This window comes from Salminus brasiliensis, chromosome 17 (genome assembly GCF_030463535.1).
Source record: "Salminus brasiliensis chromosome 17, fSalBra1.hap2, whole genome shotgun sequence".
Taxonomy (NCBI): Eukaryota; Metazoa; Chordata; class Actinopteri; order Characiformes; family Bryconidae; genus Salminus; species Salminus brasiliensis.
The window spans coordinates 11,238,659-11,260,186 of record NC_132894.1 but is presented as its reverse complement, the minus strand read 5'-3'; the positions used below and the strand labels follow the sequence as shown (position 1 = coordinate 11,260,186).

Here is a 21,528-nt window from a genome sequence, read left to right as displayed (position 1 = left end):
TATACATTTATATTTGACTAACCTGACATTTTAGTACATATTTGACGAATCAGTGAAGAACCACAATTTAAAACACAATTCATTAAATACAGTTTATGTTACTTAAACCAGACGAGCCAAATATGAGTACAGTATAAATATTCTGTAAAATGTATTTTATTAACCTGACATCTGTAATAACTGTGATGAATCAGTGAATGAAACATCCAAACGATAATCTTTTCAGAATTTAATGGGGGGGGGGGGGGGGGGGTCTTAAAACTAACCCCACCGTGTGGAGGCTGTTAGTTGTATGCTTTAAAAAAAGGTGTTACATGTTAGCCTACATTAGTTTTTTACTTGAGTCATTCAGGATATTATAGTTATCTTGTTTATCTTGGTTATTTCTATTAAGACCTGTGTGGATGCACACATGAAAAACCAAACAGAAAATGGGTTCCTGTTTTTGCTCGGAAATCATGCAGCAAACTTCCAATGATACATACATGTCATATTTGAGACGATATGATTCTGAAGTGAAGCAAAAAGGGTCTGCAATAGAAGCCAATAACACATTTCTATGTATCTCAACACCAAGAGTGCAGCATTTTGCAGGCGGAACTGAACAGCCTTGAGCCTTCCTGGCAGGGTCAGGGTGACCACATCAATGGCAGTGGAAATTGCTGAGTAATTGTACCGTTTTCTGCAAGAGGTACTTAAAAAGATTGAAGCATAAGTGCTGTTGTTAGTGAGAGTCACTCTGCTCCTACTGACGCTATAACTTTCATTCAGAACACTTCAACTTTGGAACAGTAAAAACAAGATTTTCCTTTTACTTGTTAAAAATTTGAGCATAGTTCAATCTCTGAGAGGTAAATACACTTAAAGGATTTTAGGTGTGGTTTAGTGTAAAATAATACATTGTAGAGAAATCTGCCTGTTGTACTGTTGATGGGAACCATATATACACACACACCAATATACACCAATTACATTACTTTGACCATATATCCACTAAAAGCACACAAACATGACCTGCATCCATCTGTAGGTTTATTAATATATATATTATAGTATATATTTCAATAGATTATACATAAATATCAGTTGTGAGGTGCACATCAGTAGTCAAGTGCATAATCATAGTAACATCATTTACAACATTCATAGATTGTTTTGCATAAATACCTATAATCTAATTATACAGTACATTACGTCAGACAGCTTCTAAAGCCCATCAAGCATCCAGTGATATGCATGACTTTGGGTTTCCAGCTACTTTTAAGCTAAAGTGCAACAGAGTAAAAACAACATGTCTGAAAGCATTCCTAAAGAGAAATAGAAAAAGGTTGACCTACTTAAAGGCAGCGTTTGTGTGTAATACCTCGTCTGCATGTCTGTCGTTCAGACAGATACAGAGGGAGTTCGAAAATATATCATAAACTTTAAATACAAAAACAAATGTCACCAAAATGGATTCAAGTGCAATTAACATCTTCCAGATGTCTGCAGATTTGTTTTATATAAGGATCCAAAAAAAAGAAATGAAGAAAATGACCAATTTCAATTCAAGTCTTCAAATCAAGGAAACGAAAACACACATGAAGAGCTGCAGAACTGAAACAGTTGCCTAATAGTCTAAGGTAACAGCATTCAGTTTTGATTGACAGATGAACAAGATAGACAGACAGATGAACAAGGCACCACACAAATGAGTAATACCAGCCAGGAAAAGATTCAGAAGCTCATGAGCCATTGATTGTAACTGTTTAAGAATCTATCCAATCACTACTTTCACGTGCAAGGTGAAAAGTATCAAGGTCTTTTAGAGCTGCTACAATTGCCATGATCCAGTGCTCAAGTGCCTGACCCTCAAACATTTATCTCTTTGTATGTGTACATTATATGTCCAAATTTTTGTGGACACCCCTTCTAATGAATGCATTCATCTACTATAAGTTGCACCCATTGCTGACACAGATGTGCAAGTACACACACACACAGACACACACTGCTTGTATATTCATGTCAATATACTGTAATAGGATAAACATGCCCAATGCCAGGTGTGAGCTAGAGGGATACAAAGCCTCCCCAGCATTGAGCTGTGGAGCACTGAAACTGTGATTTCTGGAATGATGGTTGGTGCTCCCTTCAATACTTCTGGGATGAGTTGGGAAGTTGGGGATGAGGTGGGGTGGTGATCATTCAGCATCCTGACTTCACTAACACTCTTGTTGCTGAATGCCATCAAATCCTCACAACAAAGCTCCAAAATCTAGTACAAGGCTTCCCTGGACAGTAGAGACCGTTACAAAAGCAGGATTTGTTTTGGTTTCGGAAGGTGTCCCAATACTTTTGCCCATACACATTTACAAATGACAATATCCAATATCCTGTTATTAAATTGTTGGTATTGGTACTGTCCTTATTGATGATCATTTTACTGAATGTGTGGGATTTGGTTAGTTAATCAAATCATTAAAAAAAAACTGGTGGAAATATGACAAAGTGGTGAGTGAGTACCAAGTATTTAAAAAATACTGATAGACATTCTTAATAGTCTGTTTTTTTTTTAAGATTTTCTTTTGGACTTCCAGTGTATATGGCAAAGATAAAACTGGTGCTTAATTTTCTGTCACTGCATTTTTGCCATTGATTTGTTTGTTATTCCCCTCCTAACTGTTCACATCTTGCTGTCTTGTGGTTTGGGCTTAACCAGAAAAAGCTTGGTAGGGTCTTTGCTCTGAGAGCGCTCTCCGTCTGATCGCTTCGGTCCATTGCCTGAAGACTCCAGCATAGGCTGCATTTGTATCTGCTGAGGCTGCTTTGCTTCTGACTGGCCGCTACGTTTGCCTTCTTTACTCTTTGAGCCTCCAGCTTTTGGCTGACTAGATTTGCTCGGTGATTGGGGACGAGGTGGTTGAGCTGCCCTGACTGGGGAGGGTGACCTGCTGGGTTCAGGAGAAGCACTAGGAGATGGTGTAGTGGTCGGATGAGGTTGGATGCTACGTCTGGATTGAGGTCTGCGGGTTTGAGCTGCCACTGGTCCACCGTTTACTGCTACTCCACTTAGCTGGTCATCGTCATCCGTCTGCTCTTTGGCAAAATTGACAAATACCTGTGGCAGAAGGTGTGAGGATGTGTGAGGAAATCTTACATTTAGCCTTAGTTATAGCCAGCACATCTTGTATTATTACATGTCATCATATTTTCTAACCTGGTCCAGCGTCGTCTGAGAGATAGAATAGTCTGAAATTCCCAGCTCTTCATAGTTGTTTGATAGAACATCAAACACACGTGCCAGGGAGCAAGCATTAGATGGCAGCTGATACTGCAGAACATTGTGGTGTCTCTCCTTTAGCTCTATTCCAGGAAAAGACTTTTTGATATAGGCATCCACAGGGCAGGGTTCCTTTGAGGGTGCAGACAGGCGAAGGATAATAGTGTAGCCATCTCCAAATCTGTTTAAATGAGAAGAACAAAAGGAGCCTTAAGATAGTCTTGCAAAATGGGACAGCATGTTAGATAATCATTATCATGCAACACACAGACATGATGATTATTTTTTGCAGGAATTTTTTTACAGATTTGGATTGTTCTACAGAATTGTGGCTGGTACCTGTTCTTGAGATGCTGCACTGAACCTAGGCACTGGAACCTGCCATTGACCATGATGGCCATTCGAGTGCAGAGTGCCTCACACTCTTCCATGCTGCACAGAAAAGAAAAGAGGATTCAGCACAGAGGACAATGCTGTTCTGCTGTAAACTTTATTGATTGGTTTAAGACAAGTCCTAGACTACACAGAATGCTGTCCCTTTTCTGGAAACCAGCACTAAATGTTGGAATGCCAGAATACCTATGGGATGTGAGAACGACAGCTCGGCCTTCTTTGATAACACTGTGGATACAGTTCCACAGAAAGCGCTTAGCTTTTGGGTCCATTCCTGTTGTGGGCTCATCCTGAAATTCACATGCCATGAAAAAATATAAAATAATGTAATACATAATATTATAATTATAAAAAATAAATACATGGTAAAATATTTTTTTAATCCAAAGGTTTACTGAAAGAAAATCATAGCAATCATGATCATGTGAATCAAAGCTAACCAGAAAGACCACAGGTGGAGCTCCGATAAGAGAAATGGCAGTTGAGAGCTTGCGTTTATTGCCTCCACTGTAACCTCCTGCTTCTCGGTCAGCGTACTGGGTCAGTCCCAGCTTTTTCACCCCCCACTGAGCGACCTATGCAACAAAGATCAATTATTAATGTTGCTGAGGCATCAAAAGGCTGACCATCGTCTTTTATTCATTCTCACCAACTTAAAAGTGCTGCAAACTGGACTAACTGCTTCTTTATATACATACAGCAATGTGTTCTATTTCAGTGATCTAGTACCTTTGCCACATATGCTTCAGGGACTCCTCTCAATCGAGCATAGAACTCCAGGTGCTCTCTTCCAGTCAAAAGGTCATTAATAGCATCAAACTGAGGACAGTAGCCCATAAGCTGATGGACCCGATCCATGTCAGTCAGCACACTGAAGTTTCAAATAGAGAGACCAGGTTGCCGTTAAAAGCAGCGCTAATACTGCAAACATAATACACAGTCCACACATAGTCAGGGACTGTATTTGTAAACATGTCAATATGTAAAAGATGAAGCTGACCTGTGGTTGCAGAGGAAAGCATCTCCATGGGTTACACTGGTGTCTCCCGTCAGCATAAGGAAAGTAGAAGTCTTCCCAGCTCCATTTACTCCAAGCAGCCCGAAGCACTGACATACAAAAACAAATGCAAATATATATAGTTTAGTATATATAGTGCTACCATCCCAATAATATAGCATGTTATAGCATTATTGGCAAAATTGGTATTGCATTAAAAGTCAAGAACCTGTATTGCATTAATACATTTTATTACAATTTTAAGGTAATAAAATGTACATGCAAAATTTTATTACATTTCTTGGCATTATTACAAAATTGGGAAATTATGAATATATAAAGTGCTACCATCCTACCCACCCTGAGACATTGGGGCTATTAAAACTCTCTTGCCACTCTCTTAAACTCTCCACTGCTAAGGACTGCTAAGGAACTCCTCTCCTGACGATGGATTGAAGGCCAACATTTTTTAATGATTTTATGATCTATGTTTTAACATTTTTATTATATAAAGGTATTAAATATTTTATTATATTTTTATGCTAGTAGGTAATCATTCATAAATTGCATTCACAGTCTAAATGTGATAGTGAAAACCCTGTACATTTAAGTTATGGGGAAAAACTATTTTCTATCCACTTTACTCAAAGTTTTCACTGACAGTTTACATCATACACTTCGCATTTCTCACACCTCTCCTCGAGGAATGCCAAGACATAGCCGGTCCACAGCTGGCTTCTTTCCGGCTTTATACACCTGTAGAGATATGAGAAAGGAAAAACTGTACACAGTGTAGTAGGCTAACTTAACTTAAGTCATAATTAAATAAACTAGGAATTTACCTACTATTAAGTTATCTACTTTTAGCTAATTTACATATCATTGCTATCTGTCATAATCCTTAATGTTTGGTATTTTGGCTGGAAATCACAAACCTTGCTCAAGTCTATAAGAGTGAGAATATCATCCTGAGTCCTTCCATTCTTAACGCGATCTCTCTCCCGCCCTACATCCTCATCCTCTGGTCCCAAAGGTGGCAGGACAGGCTCAAGCCATGGCAGCCTAGGAGAAATCAGTGTTTCCAATAGTACAAAACCTACACAACAAGATTCTACAGACTGTAGATTATTTTACAATGATTAAGAAAACTACAAAGCATTAGGAATGATGTTAATAAAACAGTAACGTATGAAATGTTATATGAGAAAATATTTAGTATTTCAACACTAGGTTCTAAAACACGTATTATACCTGAAACGTATAAAAAACTTATATTGTAACAGTATGGTAAAAATGAAGAAGACTATGCCCTCCACAGCCATGGCAAACAAGTTCTTCCCCACAAAATCCCACGCCAGTGGCTCCAGTGTCTGCTTGGTTCCTGTGTACAAAAGAAAAAAAAAAAAAAAAAAAAAGCTATTACTGCTTTTACAGCAAGCAACTGAAACCACTGCTTTGAATGGGCAGAAATACATCTTGGGCCACTTGTGTGAGCAGAAAGGAAAAAAGCTTTTGACATTCACAAAATGAAACACTTGTCCCAAAATAGTTTGATTGCATTACTGCTTATCGGTGTGGCTACAATAGGACTTGGCATGTAGCATTTACCAAGCCTCTGGAGAGCATCTGCCATTGCCTGGTTTTTTGCCATGTCAATAAGACCTCGACCAAGACAGAAGTGAGGAAATATCAGAAAGACCTTCTTTAGGATCCTGTTGACCTCCTTTAAATGCTGAAAATAGAAGCAAATGTTAAGAGAACAATGGTCAGCAAACTCTGCATCTGAGCTAGATGGAAAATCTCTATTTTAATCTCTATATTTAAAAAAGTCTATTACTGTCTTGTTCTCGGTTTTACCAATAATAGTGTTTTGCCATTCATAGCTATGACAAAGACCCTGTTTACACCTGGTCATTGCATGTGACTAAAATCTTATCAGGATGCAATCCAGATCCTAGACATATGCAATTACACTCAGTAATCAATAGCATCTCCATTTAGTCTGTTTCGGTTGTACTGAAAAGAGCTTTGGTTGTCAAATGCATCATGGAGAGATGGATGCTATACTGCTATAACATGTGGCTCAAATGCAGCTCAGACCACCTCCTGAAGTGGTTAGAGTGAGTCTTTTTTTTTTCATATAGCGTCTTGGGTGTGTTTACACTTGCAGTTTAATGTGGCTTGGCCTACTTCAGATATAATCCTGTTACTCATGAAGTAATCAGGTGTAAACGGGGTCAAATAGTATTGCACTGACAAAATACAGCTTAACAGGGACCTTTCTAATGTATGCCTTTGTGTACCTCATTGGTGAAGAGCTCCAAAACAAAAGTGGCTATACTGCCATTAATGCCGATGAAGAGGTTGATGGAGGTGAGCGTCACGTAGGCCGTGCTGGGCACGGAGAAGACAAACGAGGCAGGGTACATGAGTGGAGTGATTGCCCAACTGCAGCAGTAAATAGAAATACACACTTTAGTTATTTAATATATGTACACTGGCTTTTTACTGAAACTGGCACTGAGTTGTTAAGTAATGATCTTTACTGATTTTTACATAATAGAAGCTTCTATGACTTCAAACATGCCCTAGGGTGAAGAAAAAAAGTAAATACATAAATGTTCCAGGTGCCACAGTTATTATGCTACTGTTCAGCTATATTACCCTTACCCATATAGCAGGAGCAACAGCACTAGCGCAGGAAGGTTTTTTTCTGATACATAAGCCTGCTGCTGGAAGCCAATGAAGATGAGGACCACCAAGGTAGCAGGCACAGTGTAATTCAGCTGCTCAAATAGAAGACAAACCAATAGACATGAGACAAAGGAATTACAGCTGTATTAAATATATGACTGTGTATGAAAAGTCATGTAGAAACTGACCATATCCCAGACAAAGTTTGCAGTCCAGTACAGAATAGGCTTGACCCCACTAACAAACTGGAGATGTTTAGCCTTGCTGACTCTCTCCTCAATCAGAAAGAGCACGAAACTCGCTGGCACAAGGGACATGGCAAAAATCACACATATGGACAACAGGACATCCACTGAGGTGGTCATCCTGAAGAAAGTGAGAAAGTGAGTAAGAGAGAATATTACATAAAACATCTTGTGCTTTAGGAATGTTTCTTGCTTTCAGCAGTAATCAGCTGATATGAGGCTAAACATGTGCCAATATGAAAATATATGGGGCCCATATTCCCATACACCCCCTTTGGTTGTATAACGTTCTTGAATGTTATCAGTCCACAGGACTCATTTACAAAATTAGGCTTGTTTAGATGTTCATCTGAAAGCATAACAGCAGCTGATTGTTGTTATAAGGTTTGCGTTGGGAGTATTTACTAAAAAGCTTTGAAATTGGCATCACCTGGCCTTTGCTTACAATTACTGTGAACAAGCCATAGTCTTTGCAAGTACCTTGGTTAAAGTTATCTGAAAGCTCAAATCTCTTGGAGTGCCATAACCTTTGCACAACATTGCAAAATTGATAATAAAAAATAAAAATACAATAGGCAAATGGGCGAATCTGAAGCAATAATGTGTGTTTTTAATGGTGCGATATTTATTTATAGTCATTACTGAGTATCAGCACATGTCTAGCAATGACACATAAAAAATTGTACATACAAGACCATATCTGTGAGCTGCTCCTTGGTGAGATTCAGAGGGTGGTTGTAGGCTGTTATTCCATGGTTCTGTCTGGCTGGTCCAGGAGGGAGGCTAGCCCGCAGCAGACCGTTGTTCATGATGTTAACAAATGACACCATCGCATGCCAACCTTTGTTGTTATACCACACCTAGAGGACAGAAAGGCAAGGCATCACTTTGCATTGGTTACATTTTACTGGGTTGTATAAGTAGGTTTCGTCCACTCTTGTCTCTTTTTTTTTACCTTAACATTGTTTTGACTACTGAGGCCAGTGAAAAGGTCTGGTAATCTGTCCAAAAGCTGATTCAGGGAGCTGTTCTGTAAAAAAAATACAAAAATAAGGCTTTCAAATTGTCCAACACTGATCCCTGCTGGTGCTTTGCTAACTAGATTTGATTCATACGTTCAGGTAAAAAAATCAATCATAAGGTCTTATAGTTTTAAGAAGTCTCAGATGTTAGTGATGTACCTCTGTTATCTTGTACTGTGTTCTGATAGCCATTACAGACTCTTCCAGCTGACGAGAGTCTATCAGAGTCTGAGAACTTTTACCACCAAGAGAGAAACCTCCATACCTGAGAACAGAGTGTGAAAACACTTATATGATATCAGTTCTTCTCAAGTGTTTATTAAATAGTAAAGATTTAAACTGCCTCACCTGAACTCATTCACCCATTTTTTAGTCTTCATGCTGGAATGATACAGAAACAGTGTGTTCAGTTGCGTAATGAATGTTCAGTTTGTTTCCATAGACGATACATTTGAATGGAGATCTGACCTTTTTTTCAGGATCTGAGGATAAGTCTTGATGAGGTAGTCAGATATATTACGCCCCGTCAAATTCTGCAGTGTGTCACCTGTTGATCTCTTTATCTGTAGAAAAAAACATATCTTTTAAAGCAGAGGTTCTCTACTGTTTGGGGATCAAGTGGCGGTTGTAGGAGCAGCAATACACCAAACACTTTATCTAGAAGTTAACTTTGTTATGTTTCATACATATCATTAACTGCTTATTCACTAACTAGGCTACAATGTTTGCAGAAAATATTTAATTTGGTCCTCAATGATTTGTGAAAGAGTTGCTCATTGCTTCCAAGTATTCTTATACATTTTAACAGACATTGTTTATGATCAGAGATGCCATATCCTCCATGCATTTGGAAAAAAGAAGAATTAAAAGAAGCTGCCGAATAAAGATCCAGCTTCATAACACATCCATATGTTTTCCACTGTTTTTAATCTAAATTATCCAGTTTATTTTACCACCAGTTTATTCTTCACTGCCCCTAATGGTAAAAGTTGAAAAAACATAATCCTTGTCAAGATGTTCCACTGTGTTCCTCAATACTGTGTAGCGTAATCATAGCATTATTATATTAACTGTATTATTTTTGTCGACAAAGAATTCACCAATCTGATTTGACTAAAAATAGCAGACATTGCAGACATTTTTGCCACTGTATCAAATAAATGGAAAAAGTTAGCCATGGATAGAGTAAAGGTTTAAAGTTTAAACAGTAAAACAATGCAATTTTCTGGTGAATAAGTTTACTTTATAATAAAAAAAAATCATTTTTTATTTCAAATCTGCCAGTAAAACATAGTTCTACTAAAACTATAGGTGTATAAAATTAAAATGCAAAAAAACATTATTGGTTCTGAATAATCAGAATAGCCCCTTGAACTTTGTATCTGTGTCAGTCAGGCCCTTATTCTAAATAGTTTTTCCTTTCTGTTGAAGCTATGTGACTATCTATTCCACATGGTTTTGAACAGGGCTGATTTTTTTTCTTTGACTGGATATTCTACTGAAAGCTGCAATAGTCAGCATTAGTGTAATTTATCCAAAGGAAGGAGCCTGACAAGCTGTGCAGCACAGGTTATGCTTCTGCTTTAGTGTAACTGTTAGCTAACGTACTGTTAGGCAGAGTAACCAGGGCTGTACGGTTTGCTCATGACCTGTGGTGGTGGCAGTCCTCCTGCTCCCTCTGGGCAGTCAGGTAGCATTCTGCGAACTTCTTCAGTGCTGCACACGCAGGCAGGAGATGGCTGATCTGTCGTCCAGTTGGGCTTGTTAAAGAGCTTCCACATGCTGAAGGGGATCTGAGGGGATTTGAACATGGTCCCAGCTTTATCCTCCTCACACTGGGACTGCCTGAAGATGCAATATCACACCATTTACATACACATCACACTACAAGACAATAATTTGTTCATGCAAGCTGATAGAGAAAGAGGATTGTCCTACATATCTGAGGCCATGCATTTGGTCCCAAACCCTGGAGGGTCCAGAAGAGCACCAAGGAGATTTTGCATGGCAGGGTCCCGTGGGGCATCATTGCTGTTGGGGGAACAAAAATCAGGGGAGAACAATGAGAAGGGTCTGGCTGTTTATGGGGAACATAAAACCAGGCACACATTGTATGATTTGAGCCAGTTTAATAACATCAGTTTGAATTTCAGTTCCTTTGAATGTCTGATGTGACTGATGTGAGGGGTACAGTGATGTTTCACAGTGGATTGTAGATATACCTGGCTACTGATGTCACATTTTTGATAGCCAGGGGTTTAATGGTGTCTAAGTAGGCAGGTATACTGTGTAGGGCTGCACAAAAACTGACATTGCCATATTTCTTTTTTTCTTTGAAATATATGGCGATATTAAATAACACCATTTATTTACCAGAAGTCAATGAGGCAACATGGCATAATATTAATAATGCACTTTGTGTATCCAAGACTGAAGTAAAATGAATTATAAGGGGCAGGTATAACGCCCCTTGTTCTTACACATCTGGTTCTTACACTATATGGACAAAAGTACTGGGACACCTGCACGCTCATTGTTTCTTTTGAAATCAAGAATATTAAAAAGAAGAGTTCATCCTGCTTTGTTAGAGTAACTGTCCCTGTCCTTTCTGTGAGGATCTGACTGCATTCAGTGACAAGAGCACTGTGATGTCAGGTGTTTGGATGATCACCCCCCCACTTTAACTCCCCAACTCATCCCAAAATTATTGGATGGAGCATCATCATTCCAGAAAACAAAGTCCCACTGCCCCACAGCTCAATGCTGGTAGGGGCTTTATCTGTTCCAGAGAGTCATATTCTCTACATGAACTACACAAGTTGTGTGCATGCTTTTGCTCAGCTGTGTCAGCAATGGGTGCAACTTAAAGCAGCTGAATGCATTCATTAGATGGGGTATCCACATACATTTGGACATAGAGAGTATGTTATGAAAAATGAGAACAGTGAAGACTTTTCTTTTATATCAAGTAGCACAAAGTTGTAACAGTTGTGTTAAGATATAATCTGACATTGCCCCAGACATTCCACTTCCTGCGATTGCGGACTACTGGCGGACTAGTCCCATTTGAGGAGAACATTTGAGGAGAATACAGAAGGGGCATGGCTAGAAACAAGCAACATGTGGAAACTCTAAAGAGCTGGCAGTGCAAGGGCAGAGGCAGAAGGAAAACAAAAACATAGATATGGAGAATGGAGCACATGGCAGATGTAAACAAAGTCACGAGGCACAAAGTGCAAGACAAAAAGTGCAAGGGAGGGTTACATGTTACAGTTCTCTACATCCTGGAAATCACAGGATGCTAAAACTGGTCAGCATCTGCAAACTGCTAGGATGTGTCACTTCTTTGAGGCTATAAAATGCTTTAAAGAAGGTTCTTGAAGATCTGGTAACTTATATAACATAATCCTGCAAAAGAGCAACCAGATAGATAACAGATAGCTAACGGGCTACAGTTTTCACCAAGCACTCTGGGAGCAGCCATTGTTTTTCAAATAAAATGGTTTTACTGGAAATATCTGGACTATCTGTAGACATAAGCACTAACCTGTCCAAAGGGGTAGCGTTTCACATACAGTGCGAACAACCATGGTTTGTGCATCAAAAAATCATTTATGTTACACTGGAGAATATAAACTGTAGGATTTAGTCACACATAAAGGGTGATGTTTCTACATTTGTACATTGTATGCATGGCTTATGTGAAAGCCAGTTGGACTGTGACTGTATGGATACCTGAAGAAGGTGAACTGTTCGCCATACATCCATGGTTGCAGCTCTAGAGCAGGATACTTTCCCATGGGTGGGACAATGAGGCTGAAGAGCAGATCAATCAGGACAAACAATGCAGGCAGCACAATCTGAAAAAAGTCAAGCATTAAAATTATATTTAATAAACAAGAACAGCAACCATCTTCTACCATCTTCCAACTCATTTTGAAAGCAGCTGAACTCGAAGCTTGAAGTGCTCCAGGTTTTGGCTTAATATACCGATGTTGCCTCATTTTTAATTATCAAAAATAAGCTCTGAAAATAAACTAACTCTGAAGTAGTTCTGTACCTGCGCTACGAATCCTCTGCGGCTACGGAGGGCGTACAGCAGCCTCTTGGTAAAGAGTGCTCTAAGTTGCTGCCAGGTCAGCCCCCAACCTGTAAGGGACACGCTGCCCCGATCGTCACCGCTCAGCGGGTCCGTCTCCTGGGCTTCTGTGTACAAGAGAGAAGCCTACTGGTTAATTATAACTTACAATCTCTGCTGGGTCAGCCGTCTGCAGACTTAAGAAAGAAAATAAATAAATAATAAACTAAAGAAATAAACTGTAGAAAGCTGAGAGCTAAAGCTCAGAAAAATGATAAGAGCTATAGATGATTTCTATAAAAAAAACATACAGTATTGTATTAAACCATCATCCAGAATGTTTCATGGTTTAAAAAAATATGATCAAAAGCTGATAGCGCTGAAAGAAATGACTTACATACAATATATGTCCAAAAGTTTATGGACACCTCTTCTAATCAATTCATTCAACTACTTTAAGTTGCACCTTTGTGCACAGATGTGCAAAAACACACACCGCTTGTCTAGTTCCTGTAGAGAAGTAATGATAAACATGAACCTTTTGGCAGCATGCTTAATGCCAGGTGTAGCCTAGAGGGGTATAAAGTCCCACAGCATTAAAATGGTGTTCTCTGGAATGATGGATAGTGCGCCATCGAATACTTTTTAAATGAGCTGGGGATGAGGTGGGGTGGTGATCATCCAACAATCTGACCTCCCTAACACTCTTGTCGCTGAATGCAATCAATCAAATCCTCACAGCAATGCTCCAAAGATTAGTAGAAAGCCTGTCCTTCCCTGGACAGTAGAGACAGTTACTCAGACATTGTCGGAAGCAACAATAAATGAGCAGAGCAGTGTCCCAATACTTTTGTCTATATAGTGTATATAATCATTTAAAGTTGATATCACACATACAAACTGAATAGCTATTCATAAGCCAAGCTTAATAGGTTGTGTTGAGTGGTAGTGGATGAGTGGTTCTGGAGAGCAACATGGCTGCTCTGTACCTGTCCTGCTTGGCCGTTTCCATCCTTTTGGCAGCGAGGGCAAAGAGAGAGATGAGAAAAACACTTTTTAACCACCATACACAGTCACAGCAGGCGTCCAAATCACATACTGCTGGTAGAGTTAGGTTTTACAGGTAATACTTTGTCTTAGGATCCACCTGTAAAACTTAACTCTACCGGCAGTATGTGATTTAGATGCCTGCTGTGTTTTAGTAGACTCTGGGAAACGTCAGCTGTTAGTAAAGCTCAAAAGTATCACATGAATACGAGGATTATGATCATAAACATCTCAAAAAAGCACAATGCTTCAGAGGACATATGAATGTGACTTTATAATCCTTCCCCGAAAAAGTCTAGTTGCTAATAATGAAATCTTTGCTCAAAATCTAACCATATGAAGAACTTCCTGCTTTCATTGGTGCTGCATTTTAATGGGTTTACATATTTGAATTTAAATTTTCTTCATTTAAAATGCTTTGGAAACCAGCCCTATATGTATAGACTAAACAAGCAGTTTCTTGAAAGGACAGTCAGCCTTTCCTTCACGCAGGTTTAAGGTTTTTCTGATTGATTCCCCAAAGACAAAAAAATTAACACACAATAAATACTACTAACATTTCACATGTTTCACATTTTGCCAACACTCCACACAAAGCATCAAGGAGCATAAAACTAAGGTGGATAGAGAACCAGCTAAATTAAATGTGACCATAAAGTGTTAATTATTGTCTCTTTGAAGTGTAATAATTTAGTGGTTAAATGATTCAGACTTAGGAAGGCAGAACGTGGTTGAATTTACCTGCATCCCTGTCCTCGGGTGGCTCCCCCTGCTGGCTTGGAGACTCTGCAGGCTGGGTTGCTGCCTCATCCGGCTCGGCATCAACTCCCGTCTCCTCTGCCACCTTCAAAAATATCTGAAATGTGCGTGCGGAGCTCAATTAACAGATGCGATACTTCTCCCCTGCTGCTCCGGCTTACCAAGTGGATCAGTAAATCCATGACAGGGAGGGACATGGTCACTTTACAGCAACAGCTACACAAATAGTCTCTGTATTGAATGTATTGTACTGATCTTATGCAGGACCAAATCATGCAAATTTAATTTAAATTTTTAAATAAAAAAGGACCTACAGAGGTTCTTTTGTAAACAGACAAGTGGTTATAAGTAAGGGAAAGTAGACCACTGGGTTACAATACAGGAACTAAGGTTTCACTTTGGCTGTGTGCCCTTCAGCACCTCACGATTTAGAGAGACTAAATCCTCTTAAGAGGCCACAAAGTGGAGGTGACTGATGGAAGCTCCTGCTCAAAATTAACCTCCTTACCTCCTCTAGTGTGGTGTCTGAGAGGCCATAACTGACAATGCCAAATTCCGCCTGACGTTTGTCCAGCTCTGCCAGGAAGAGGGCCAGCGTGCTGTCCTCTGAGGCAGCGTGGGGGAGGTTAATGACCACTTCCCTGCCAACGTCCTCCACCAGCCGGGCCCCAGAGACATAGTGCTGGGCCAGAGCCACGAGGCCACTTACATCTGGAGGAAGACCTTATAGTTACCTAAAATTCAGGCACTGAACTTCACGTCTACTTTTAAAGCCCTCTTGATCTGGATGGCTCAAAGGTCTCTTTCTCAGAAACAAAATCTTTCTGTTTTTTTTTTTTTTTTTTAGTGATCATTTGCTTCAATTAAGTCTTCAACGTAATTCAGACTCTGCACCCACCTGAGCTATTGACCTCACTTCCAAGTCCAGTGTCATCACTCCTGGTGGAATCGCTGTCCTAAAATACAGAGGAACACAGTGTCACTGTGGTCAAAAACCAAGCATGTATTACTGAGCTTTGGTCTTTTAAGCTGAGATGGGCTCATCTTTACAGGTGCCAAAAGCTTTCCGCTGGCACTGCTTGGCGTCCGGCTCTGGAGCTCCTTCTTCACCGCAGTGAGGTAGTAACCTGTACCCAGGCGTGACTTTAGGAAGAGTGAAGAGCCACAGCAGCACAGCTTGCCCTGAGAGATGATGGCGATGCGGTCACCCAGGAGATCAGCCTCGTCCATGTAGTGTGTAGAGAGAATGATTGTACGATCTGAAAGTGACACAGGCCTTTTTTACAGTGACTTGCATGCTATTGAGCAGATGCAGTGCAGAGGACTCAGAGACGTTCTTGTTGTTCTTACAGTAAATAACAGGGTGGTAAATAGGCTTGTAAAACCGCATTTGGGCATTTTTTCCCCCCAACCAAGGTTACATACAAACTGAAATTTCAGAATTTAGTAAACAAAGAAAATGTGCAGAGTAAAATGGAATGACCTTTGCGGTATTTGAGCAGCAGGTCCCAGATTCCACGTCGGGAGTAGGGGTCAACACCAGCAGTGGGTTCATCCAGTATTACAACCTTTGATCCTCCTATGAAGGCTATAGCCACTGAGAGCTTCCTCTGCATGCCCCCTGTGAAGAATAGAAAGAGAGTGATAAAGTAAGCACAACAGTGCACATGGAAAGTAGGGTGCTTTTTAGGGAATTGTGCTGGTGTGAGCACCTGAGAGGTTCTTGGTCTGTTCGTGGCGTTTGTGTTTGAGTCCCACGTCCTCCAGCAGGGAGGCCACCTCCTCCTTTACTTCAGCGCTGCTCATGCCTTTCATGCGGCCATAGAACCACACATGCTCCTCCACAGTCAGGCTATGGCAATCCAAGAATATTTACACTTTTAGCAAATGGTTTGCTTTTTAACCCTTCGAGGTCTAGAGTTACTACTGTGTTAGGACTGTATGCAACCCAAAATACTTCTTGAAGGTTCAAAATCTGCACATTCAAGAGAATTCCTTGGCTATGTGTAAAAAAATAAAGAAATATTAAAGCATATGTGCCATGAGGGATGTATTGACCAAGGCTAAAATTATAGAGTGCAAGATATGCACTACTCCATGCCACAGTAACATCTTACATATCAAAAAGGACATTGTGCTGGGGACACACTCCCAGCGTTCTGCGGATTTCATTCATGTCCGTGCGGATGTCCATGCCTTTAATGTACACCGATCCAGCAGTTGGGGGGAACAACCCGGTCAGGATAGACCTGTCATAAGAAATGATCCGACAGTTAGTGAGTTAGAGGTGTTCGTTGTTTAAAAGGTGTATTTAGAGTTAGAAATCTAATACAACTGTTCAAGCTAGGGGCTCATACAGTGTGGTTGTCTTGCCAGCTCCATTGTGCCCCAGGAATGAAGTGATCTGCCCCTCATAGAACTTAAGGCTCAGGTGATTGACAGCAAGTTTGGCTCCTTTTTTATAAATCTTTACCAAGTTATGTATGGCTACACCAAGGATAAGATCAGAAGGCTCAGCTTCGATTCGATCTGCAAAACAAGCAAGTGAACAGAATTTGCTTCAAAATGACACAAAAATCCTTTATTCATACAGATTGCCCCCTCCCCACAGTTCGGGACACACTTAAACTGTGGATTAATTGCTGAAGTTTAACCATAACAGTGTGGAAAACAGTTTTACTGCTGCTGTTACTTTTCACAGTAATCCTTTCCTAAATTTGGATGCAGAGCTGCAGTGAATACATACAGACTGAGCAGCTGTCTGTCACATGAACAGAGCATACAGATAAACCTTTACGTTTTTCAAAACATTGTGGAACGAGAGCGCATCAAGCATGGCCAGACATCTACAGTGAAAGTGTGTATGGAGAGCAGAGTTGTATTAGTGTAAGGCAGGGGATTTTCATATGGACATGGGCACACTCGGACACGAGTGCAAAAAGAAAAGAAAGGGAAAAAAGGGAGCGCAAAAAGAAGAGAAGAAAAAGAAAGGCAATCTCTCCACTCAAGTGCTACATCACAAACAGGCTGTGTTAAAATCAAAGTCACTAATACAAATGAAGCAGTGACAAAATACTTCCAACTGGAAGCTAAATTTACTGTTTCACATTTGTCTTTCTTTTTTTGCTGATCTGAAAAACTATGCTGATCTGATCCATGATTCAAAACCCATGATCTTATCCATTACACCACTAATTGAAACAAATAATAATTAATTCCAAATGTATTCAGTCTGCAAAGATGTTTATCGACTGAAGCCTACTTAACTTTTTAGCTAAATCAGTCTTACAATTTCAGTGCTAAACTACAGAATTGTGGGAATTTCCCCACTGCGGGACTAATAAAGGACTATCTTATCTTAGAATTAAACTAGTTTTGACTGGTGAGCTATATTTGGGGTTGGGGTCAATTTTTCCTGTGTAACCATAGTTTGCTTGTGTTCTTACTGTCTGCTTCATCTCTGGGTGCAGGAGGGATGGGCAAGCCAGCCTCCAGCAGAGCGCCACCCCAATAATTCAGCTGGAAGACAAAATACCAGGGTCTGGGAATTCCATACTGCCCTGAAAAAAAAACACCCAAAGTCATACATACATCAGAAACACAAAAAGGTCATACAAACAGCAAATTAACAGCTTTATATCACTAAATAAAGACATCTTGTTAAATAATAGTGTAAATTCATGTAGGCTTAAATGTATCTGGAGCACCCATCACTACAATGTAGTAATACTACAACAATCAATGGATATCAATGGACTTTAATACCCATGTATACATTTATTTGTTTATTATCTTTTTAGGTTCAATACAAGTTCTGTTAAATGACTACTACCAACCTGGAAACACAGCTTCGATGTACCAAGTAGCCACTCCATAGATAAAGGCGTCTACATACAGCATTATAATTGAGGTAGATAAGCTATACTTGTCTCCTTCAGTAGGGCTGGACCACATGTTGGACCACTGGATGCCCAGCCCCTGCTCCTCATACAGAGATAGGTACTCGCAGCCAAACCCAAAGGCTACTGGCGACAGAAAACTCTGAAGGACAAACAGAACAGTTGAATTATTACAACAGCTACTTTTCCTTTCTGTTTTTCCATCTAGATCTTTAACTATTCTTCTACTTGTATCAGTGAGAAATAATAATTACACCATGGACTTGTAATCGCTGGAGATAATGCTAAAGATAATGATGGGGTGTAACGATTCTCATAATTCATAATGATTCAATATGATAATTCAAAATGTTATTCAGGAAAATAGTCCAACCTAATATGCTTATACTGTTACAGTAGTACTACTAGTTGTGCCACCCATATCATAACTCACTGCTAGTATCCTGTGTGTGCTGGTAAGGTATTCCCTCCAGGACACACACAGCACATAGGGCAGGTAAAGGGAGAAGTATGCAAGGTCTCCGCAGGCTGCTGCCAGGTTGGCCTGGGAGAAGAAGGTGCTGATGAGGAAGCACAGCATGATGGTGGCTGTGGCAAAGGCAGACAAGAAGAAAAAGACCACCGCAGGGTCGCTATAGGGCAAGATGTCTCCCACCTACAGCAAAGAAAACAGCATTCCTTTGTTTCACTGTTTCAACTAATATTGAGATTTATAAATGACTGAGATTATAAGATGATTTATATAGTTATTATTAATAGCATGTAAAGTTTTTTCTTATATAAAAAAAATTGTGAACACCCCTTTTTGTAAATGCATTTAGCTACTTTAAGTCACATTGCCTTGCTAAAACTGTCTAGTCACAGTCTAGTCCCTGAATAGAAGTACTGCCAATAAAATAGGACTCCATGCCTAATGTCATTTTTCAACAACAATGACCCATAAAGGCTGATTTTAATTACCCAAGCCCACCTTTAGTACAGTGACGAGGAGAACAGAGCTGATGAGGAACTGCAGGTAACTGCTGACAAACCAGCTGAGCCAGAGTGTGCCTGAGCTCAGTCCCATGATCCTCATAGTCTCCTTCAGCCGCGCCTCCTTCTCATACACCACACACTTGATAATCATGGCAACCGAGTAGGTCCATGCCAACGTCAAGAAGAGAGGAAGTGAGCGATTCAGCACCCGCAAGAAACTGATGGGGCAAGAAACAGAGTGAAAGGGAAAGTGTACAGGTGATGATTTCTTCTTACTTTAGATTCAGAGAGGTCATTAGTAGGAACTTTACAGTAGTGTTACCTCATAAGTAATAATTAAGTAATAAAGTAATAACTCTAGGTGCCAGTATGTGCTTGGTCCTAGATTTAGATTCCACACTCTCATAATTACTAGGGGTCCCATGATATACATCTTAATGTTAATTTTATCAGTGGGAATATAATATATTAATATACAATATAATAAAAAATTGTTTTGATTTTTATGTTTTCAATGAAACGGCATCAAAAGATCTGAACTATTTTGTAACTGAGCAAATTAAACCTAATTAAGTAAATGAATACAATTTGTATTATACTACTAATCTTTTAAATAATCATAGATTGCACAATTAGCAATATAATAGATAGAATAGACACCACCTTAGATGCTACATACAAGCATATACTCAAACACATACATATTTCCACCAGTTTCCACCATTCTGTTAAAATAAAAAAACACATGCTCTGCACACAACTGATGATTAGAAACAAATGTTGGCTTTTGTTTTTACTTCTCTATAAACATTTATTGTACCATGGTGTTAAAGCAACAAAACACTGTAGTATGAAATGTGTTTCCATGTATTTCTATTTGGACAGTTTTTAGTTTTGTCCATGGTAAAGTCTCCTAAAAAGTTACTATTTTGGATGGTTATGATATCCACATTAGGTGCCACTTAATATCAGTCTGAACGATTGATCTCCAATACCAATTTAGAATTGGGCAAGTGCTTTCTAAACCTCAGTCAGATATGATAGAAAAAAAAAACAAACTGGCAGAGCGTAGCTGGAGTACAACACTGGCTTTAATGAGTGGCTGCAGCCGTGAGCAAATTCAGTAGTTCCACCAACGGGTGAACAAAAAACGGCAGTGTCCTTAACTTGCTAATATTATCTGATCCGCTCCCAAGATTTGCTAATCAGAGAACTACCGACTGAATCAGTTAATAGCCTATCTGTTTTTTCTATTTTTAATTTAGATATGCAGGCATGACATTTAAGGCAGCAATAGTGAGGTAATGGTGCATATTTTCCCGCTTTGAGTTTGGGCACATGATTTAATATAAAAAGTGTTTATAACAGCCTGTCATCTGGTCAATTACAGCAAATAATACGCAAGGCATGGCTATGGCGCTGGAGTTGGCTGCCCACCGCTCTGGGTGTGTGTACTCACTGCCCCTAGTTCACTAGTGTGTGTGAGTGTGTGTTCACTACCACAGATGGGTTAAATGCGGAGGACACATTTCGCTGTGCAGTGTACACTGTACAGTGACAAATACGTGCACCGTTTCACCTTATTATGAGAATGGGTCTACTGAATATTGTACAGTGCAACGTCTTGCAGAAAGCCATTGAGATGTGAACTCACACATCATCCACATAGCATGGGTAGGGCATCTGCTGTACATATATCCCAGTAGTTGGCTGTTTGCCGCTGAGTACGTGCGTTATTGCACGCTCCACTATATCCTGCACATAGACAAAGCCACCTCTTATGTATCGCATGTCACTGAAGGGGTCTGCAGCTGGACCTGGGTCCCAGAATCTAGAGAACACAGAAACTTTCAGTTAGCTCCATCAGCACACAGACAAATCCAATCAAAGACGATCTAAAAAAAACATGCACTGATTTAATCGTACTTGTCTTTGATTTTATTTGTGCGTGTAACATCATCTACGTCCATCCGGATCTTGTATTTGATGTGAGGGGGGAGGTCTGGGGAGGAGGGATCCGGGAGGAGGAAAACAATTCCAGCCCAAAACTGCCGATCCTCCAGCAGCTCCAGAGCCCGCTCTACCATCTCGTCTTCTGTAGCCGCGCCCTCCAGCTTATTCTGGGAGAAACACTACAAGAACAGATTGCACTTTAGA

At 39.9% G+C, this 21,528-nt stretch overlaps 1 protein-coding gene across 3 annotated transcripts in view; it reads right to left on the bottom strand.

Annotated features, from left to right (window-relative positions):
- Positions 1 to 1,019: 1,019 nt before the first annotated feature.
- abca7 (ATP-binding cassette, sub-family A (ABC1), member 7) overlaps positions 1,020 to 21,528 on the bottom strand; it is a 30,593-nt gene continuing 10,084 nt past the window's right edge. For 2 of the 3 annotated variants that reach the window (XM_072660954.1, XM_072660955.1), the window contains exons 13-50: positions 21,298 to 21,503; positions 21,026 to 21,202; positions 19,367 to 19,589; positions 18,830 to 19,051; positions 18,334 to 18,538; positions 17,944 to 18,057; positions 16,855 to 17,026; positions 16,615 to 16,746; positions 16,210 to 16,349; positions 15,981 to 16,118; positions 15,548 to 15,756; positions 15,396 to 15,453; positions 15,006 to 15,208; positions 14,480 to 14,594; positions 13,681 to 13,704; positions 12,674 to 12,819; positions 12,349 to 12,473; positions 10,552 to 10,644; positions 10,263 to 10,458; positions 9,082 to 9,176; positions 8,962 to 8,994; positions 8,773 to 8,878; positions 8,547 to 8,621; positions 8,282 to 8,451; positions 7,535 to 7,712; positions 7,323 to 7,438; positions 6,956 to 7,100; positions 6,261 to 6,384; positions 5,904 to 6,033; positions 5,588 to 5,714; positions 5,346 to 5,408; positions 4,656 to 4,762; positions 4,385 to 4,526; positions 4,096 to 4,230; positions 3,842 to 3,945; positions 3,602 to 3,694; positions 3,200 to 3,443; positions 1,020 to 3,100 (exon numbers count right to left, since the gene is read on the bottom strand). In XM_072660954.1, the coding sequence (XP_072517055.1) occupies positions 2,666 to 3,100; positions 3,200 to 3,443; positions 3,602 to 3,694; positions 3,842 to 3,945; positions 4,096 to 4,230; positions 4,385 to 4,526; positions 4,656 to 4,762; positions 5,346 to 5,408; positions 5,588 to 5,714; positions 5,904 to 6,033; positions 6,261 to 6,384; positions 6,956 to 7,100; positions 7,323 to 7,438; positions 7,535 to 7,712; positions 8,282 to 8,451; positions 8,547 to 8,621; positions 8,773 to 8,878; positions 8,962 to 8,994; positions 9,082 to 9,176; positions 10,263 to 10,458; positions 10,552 to 10,644; positions 12,349 to 12,473; positions 12,674 to 12,819; positions 13,681 to 13,704; positions 14,480 to 14,594; positions 15,006 to 15,208; positions 15,396 to 15,453; positions 15,548 to 15,756; positions 15,981 to 16,118; positions 16,210 to 16,349; positions 16,615 to 16,746; positions 16,855 to 17,026; positions 17,944 to 18,057; positions 18,334 to 18,538; positions 18,830 to 19,051; positions 19,367 to 19,589; positions 21,026 to 21,202; positions 21,298 to 21,503 (5,520 nt within the window). In that variant the 3' untranslated portion in view covers positions 1,020 to 2,665. The remainder of the gene's footprint in view (positions 3,101 to 3,199; positions 3,444 to 3,601; positions 3,695 to 3,841; positions 3,946 to 4,095; positions 4,231 to 4,384; positions 4,527 to 4,655; positions 4,763 to 5,345; positions 5,409 to 5,587; positions 5,715 to 5,903; positions 6,034 to 6,260; positions 6,385 to 6,955; positions 7,101 to 7,322; positions 7,439 to 7,534; positions 7,713 to 8,281; positions 8,452 to 8,546; positions 8,622 to 8,772; positions 8,879 to 8,961; positions 8,995 to 9,081; positions 9,177 to 10,262; positions 10,459 to 10,551; positions 10,645 to 12,348; positions 12,474 to 12,673; positions 12,820 to 13,680; positions 13,705 to 14,479; positions 14,595 to 15,005; positions 15,209 to 15,395; positions 15,454 to 15,547; positions 15,757 to 15,980; positions 16,119 to 16,209; positions 16,350 to 16,614; positions 16,747 to 16,854; positions 17,027 to 17,943; positions 18,058 to 18,333; positions 18,539 to 18,829; positions 19,052 to 19,366; positions 19,590 to 21,025; positions 21,203 to 21,297; positions 21,504 to 21,528) is intronic. The other variant, XM_072660956.1, reaches the window with a different exon arrangement.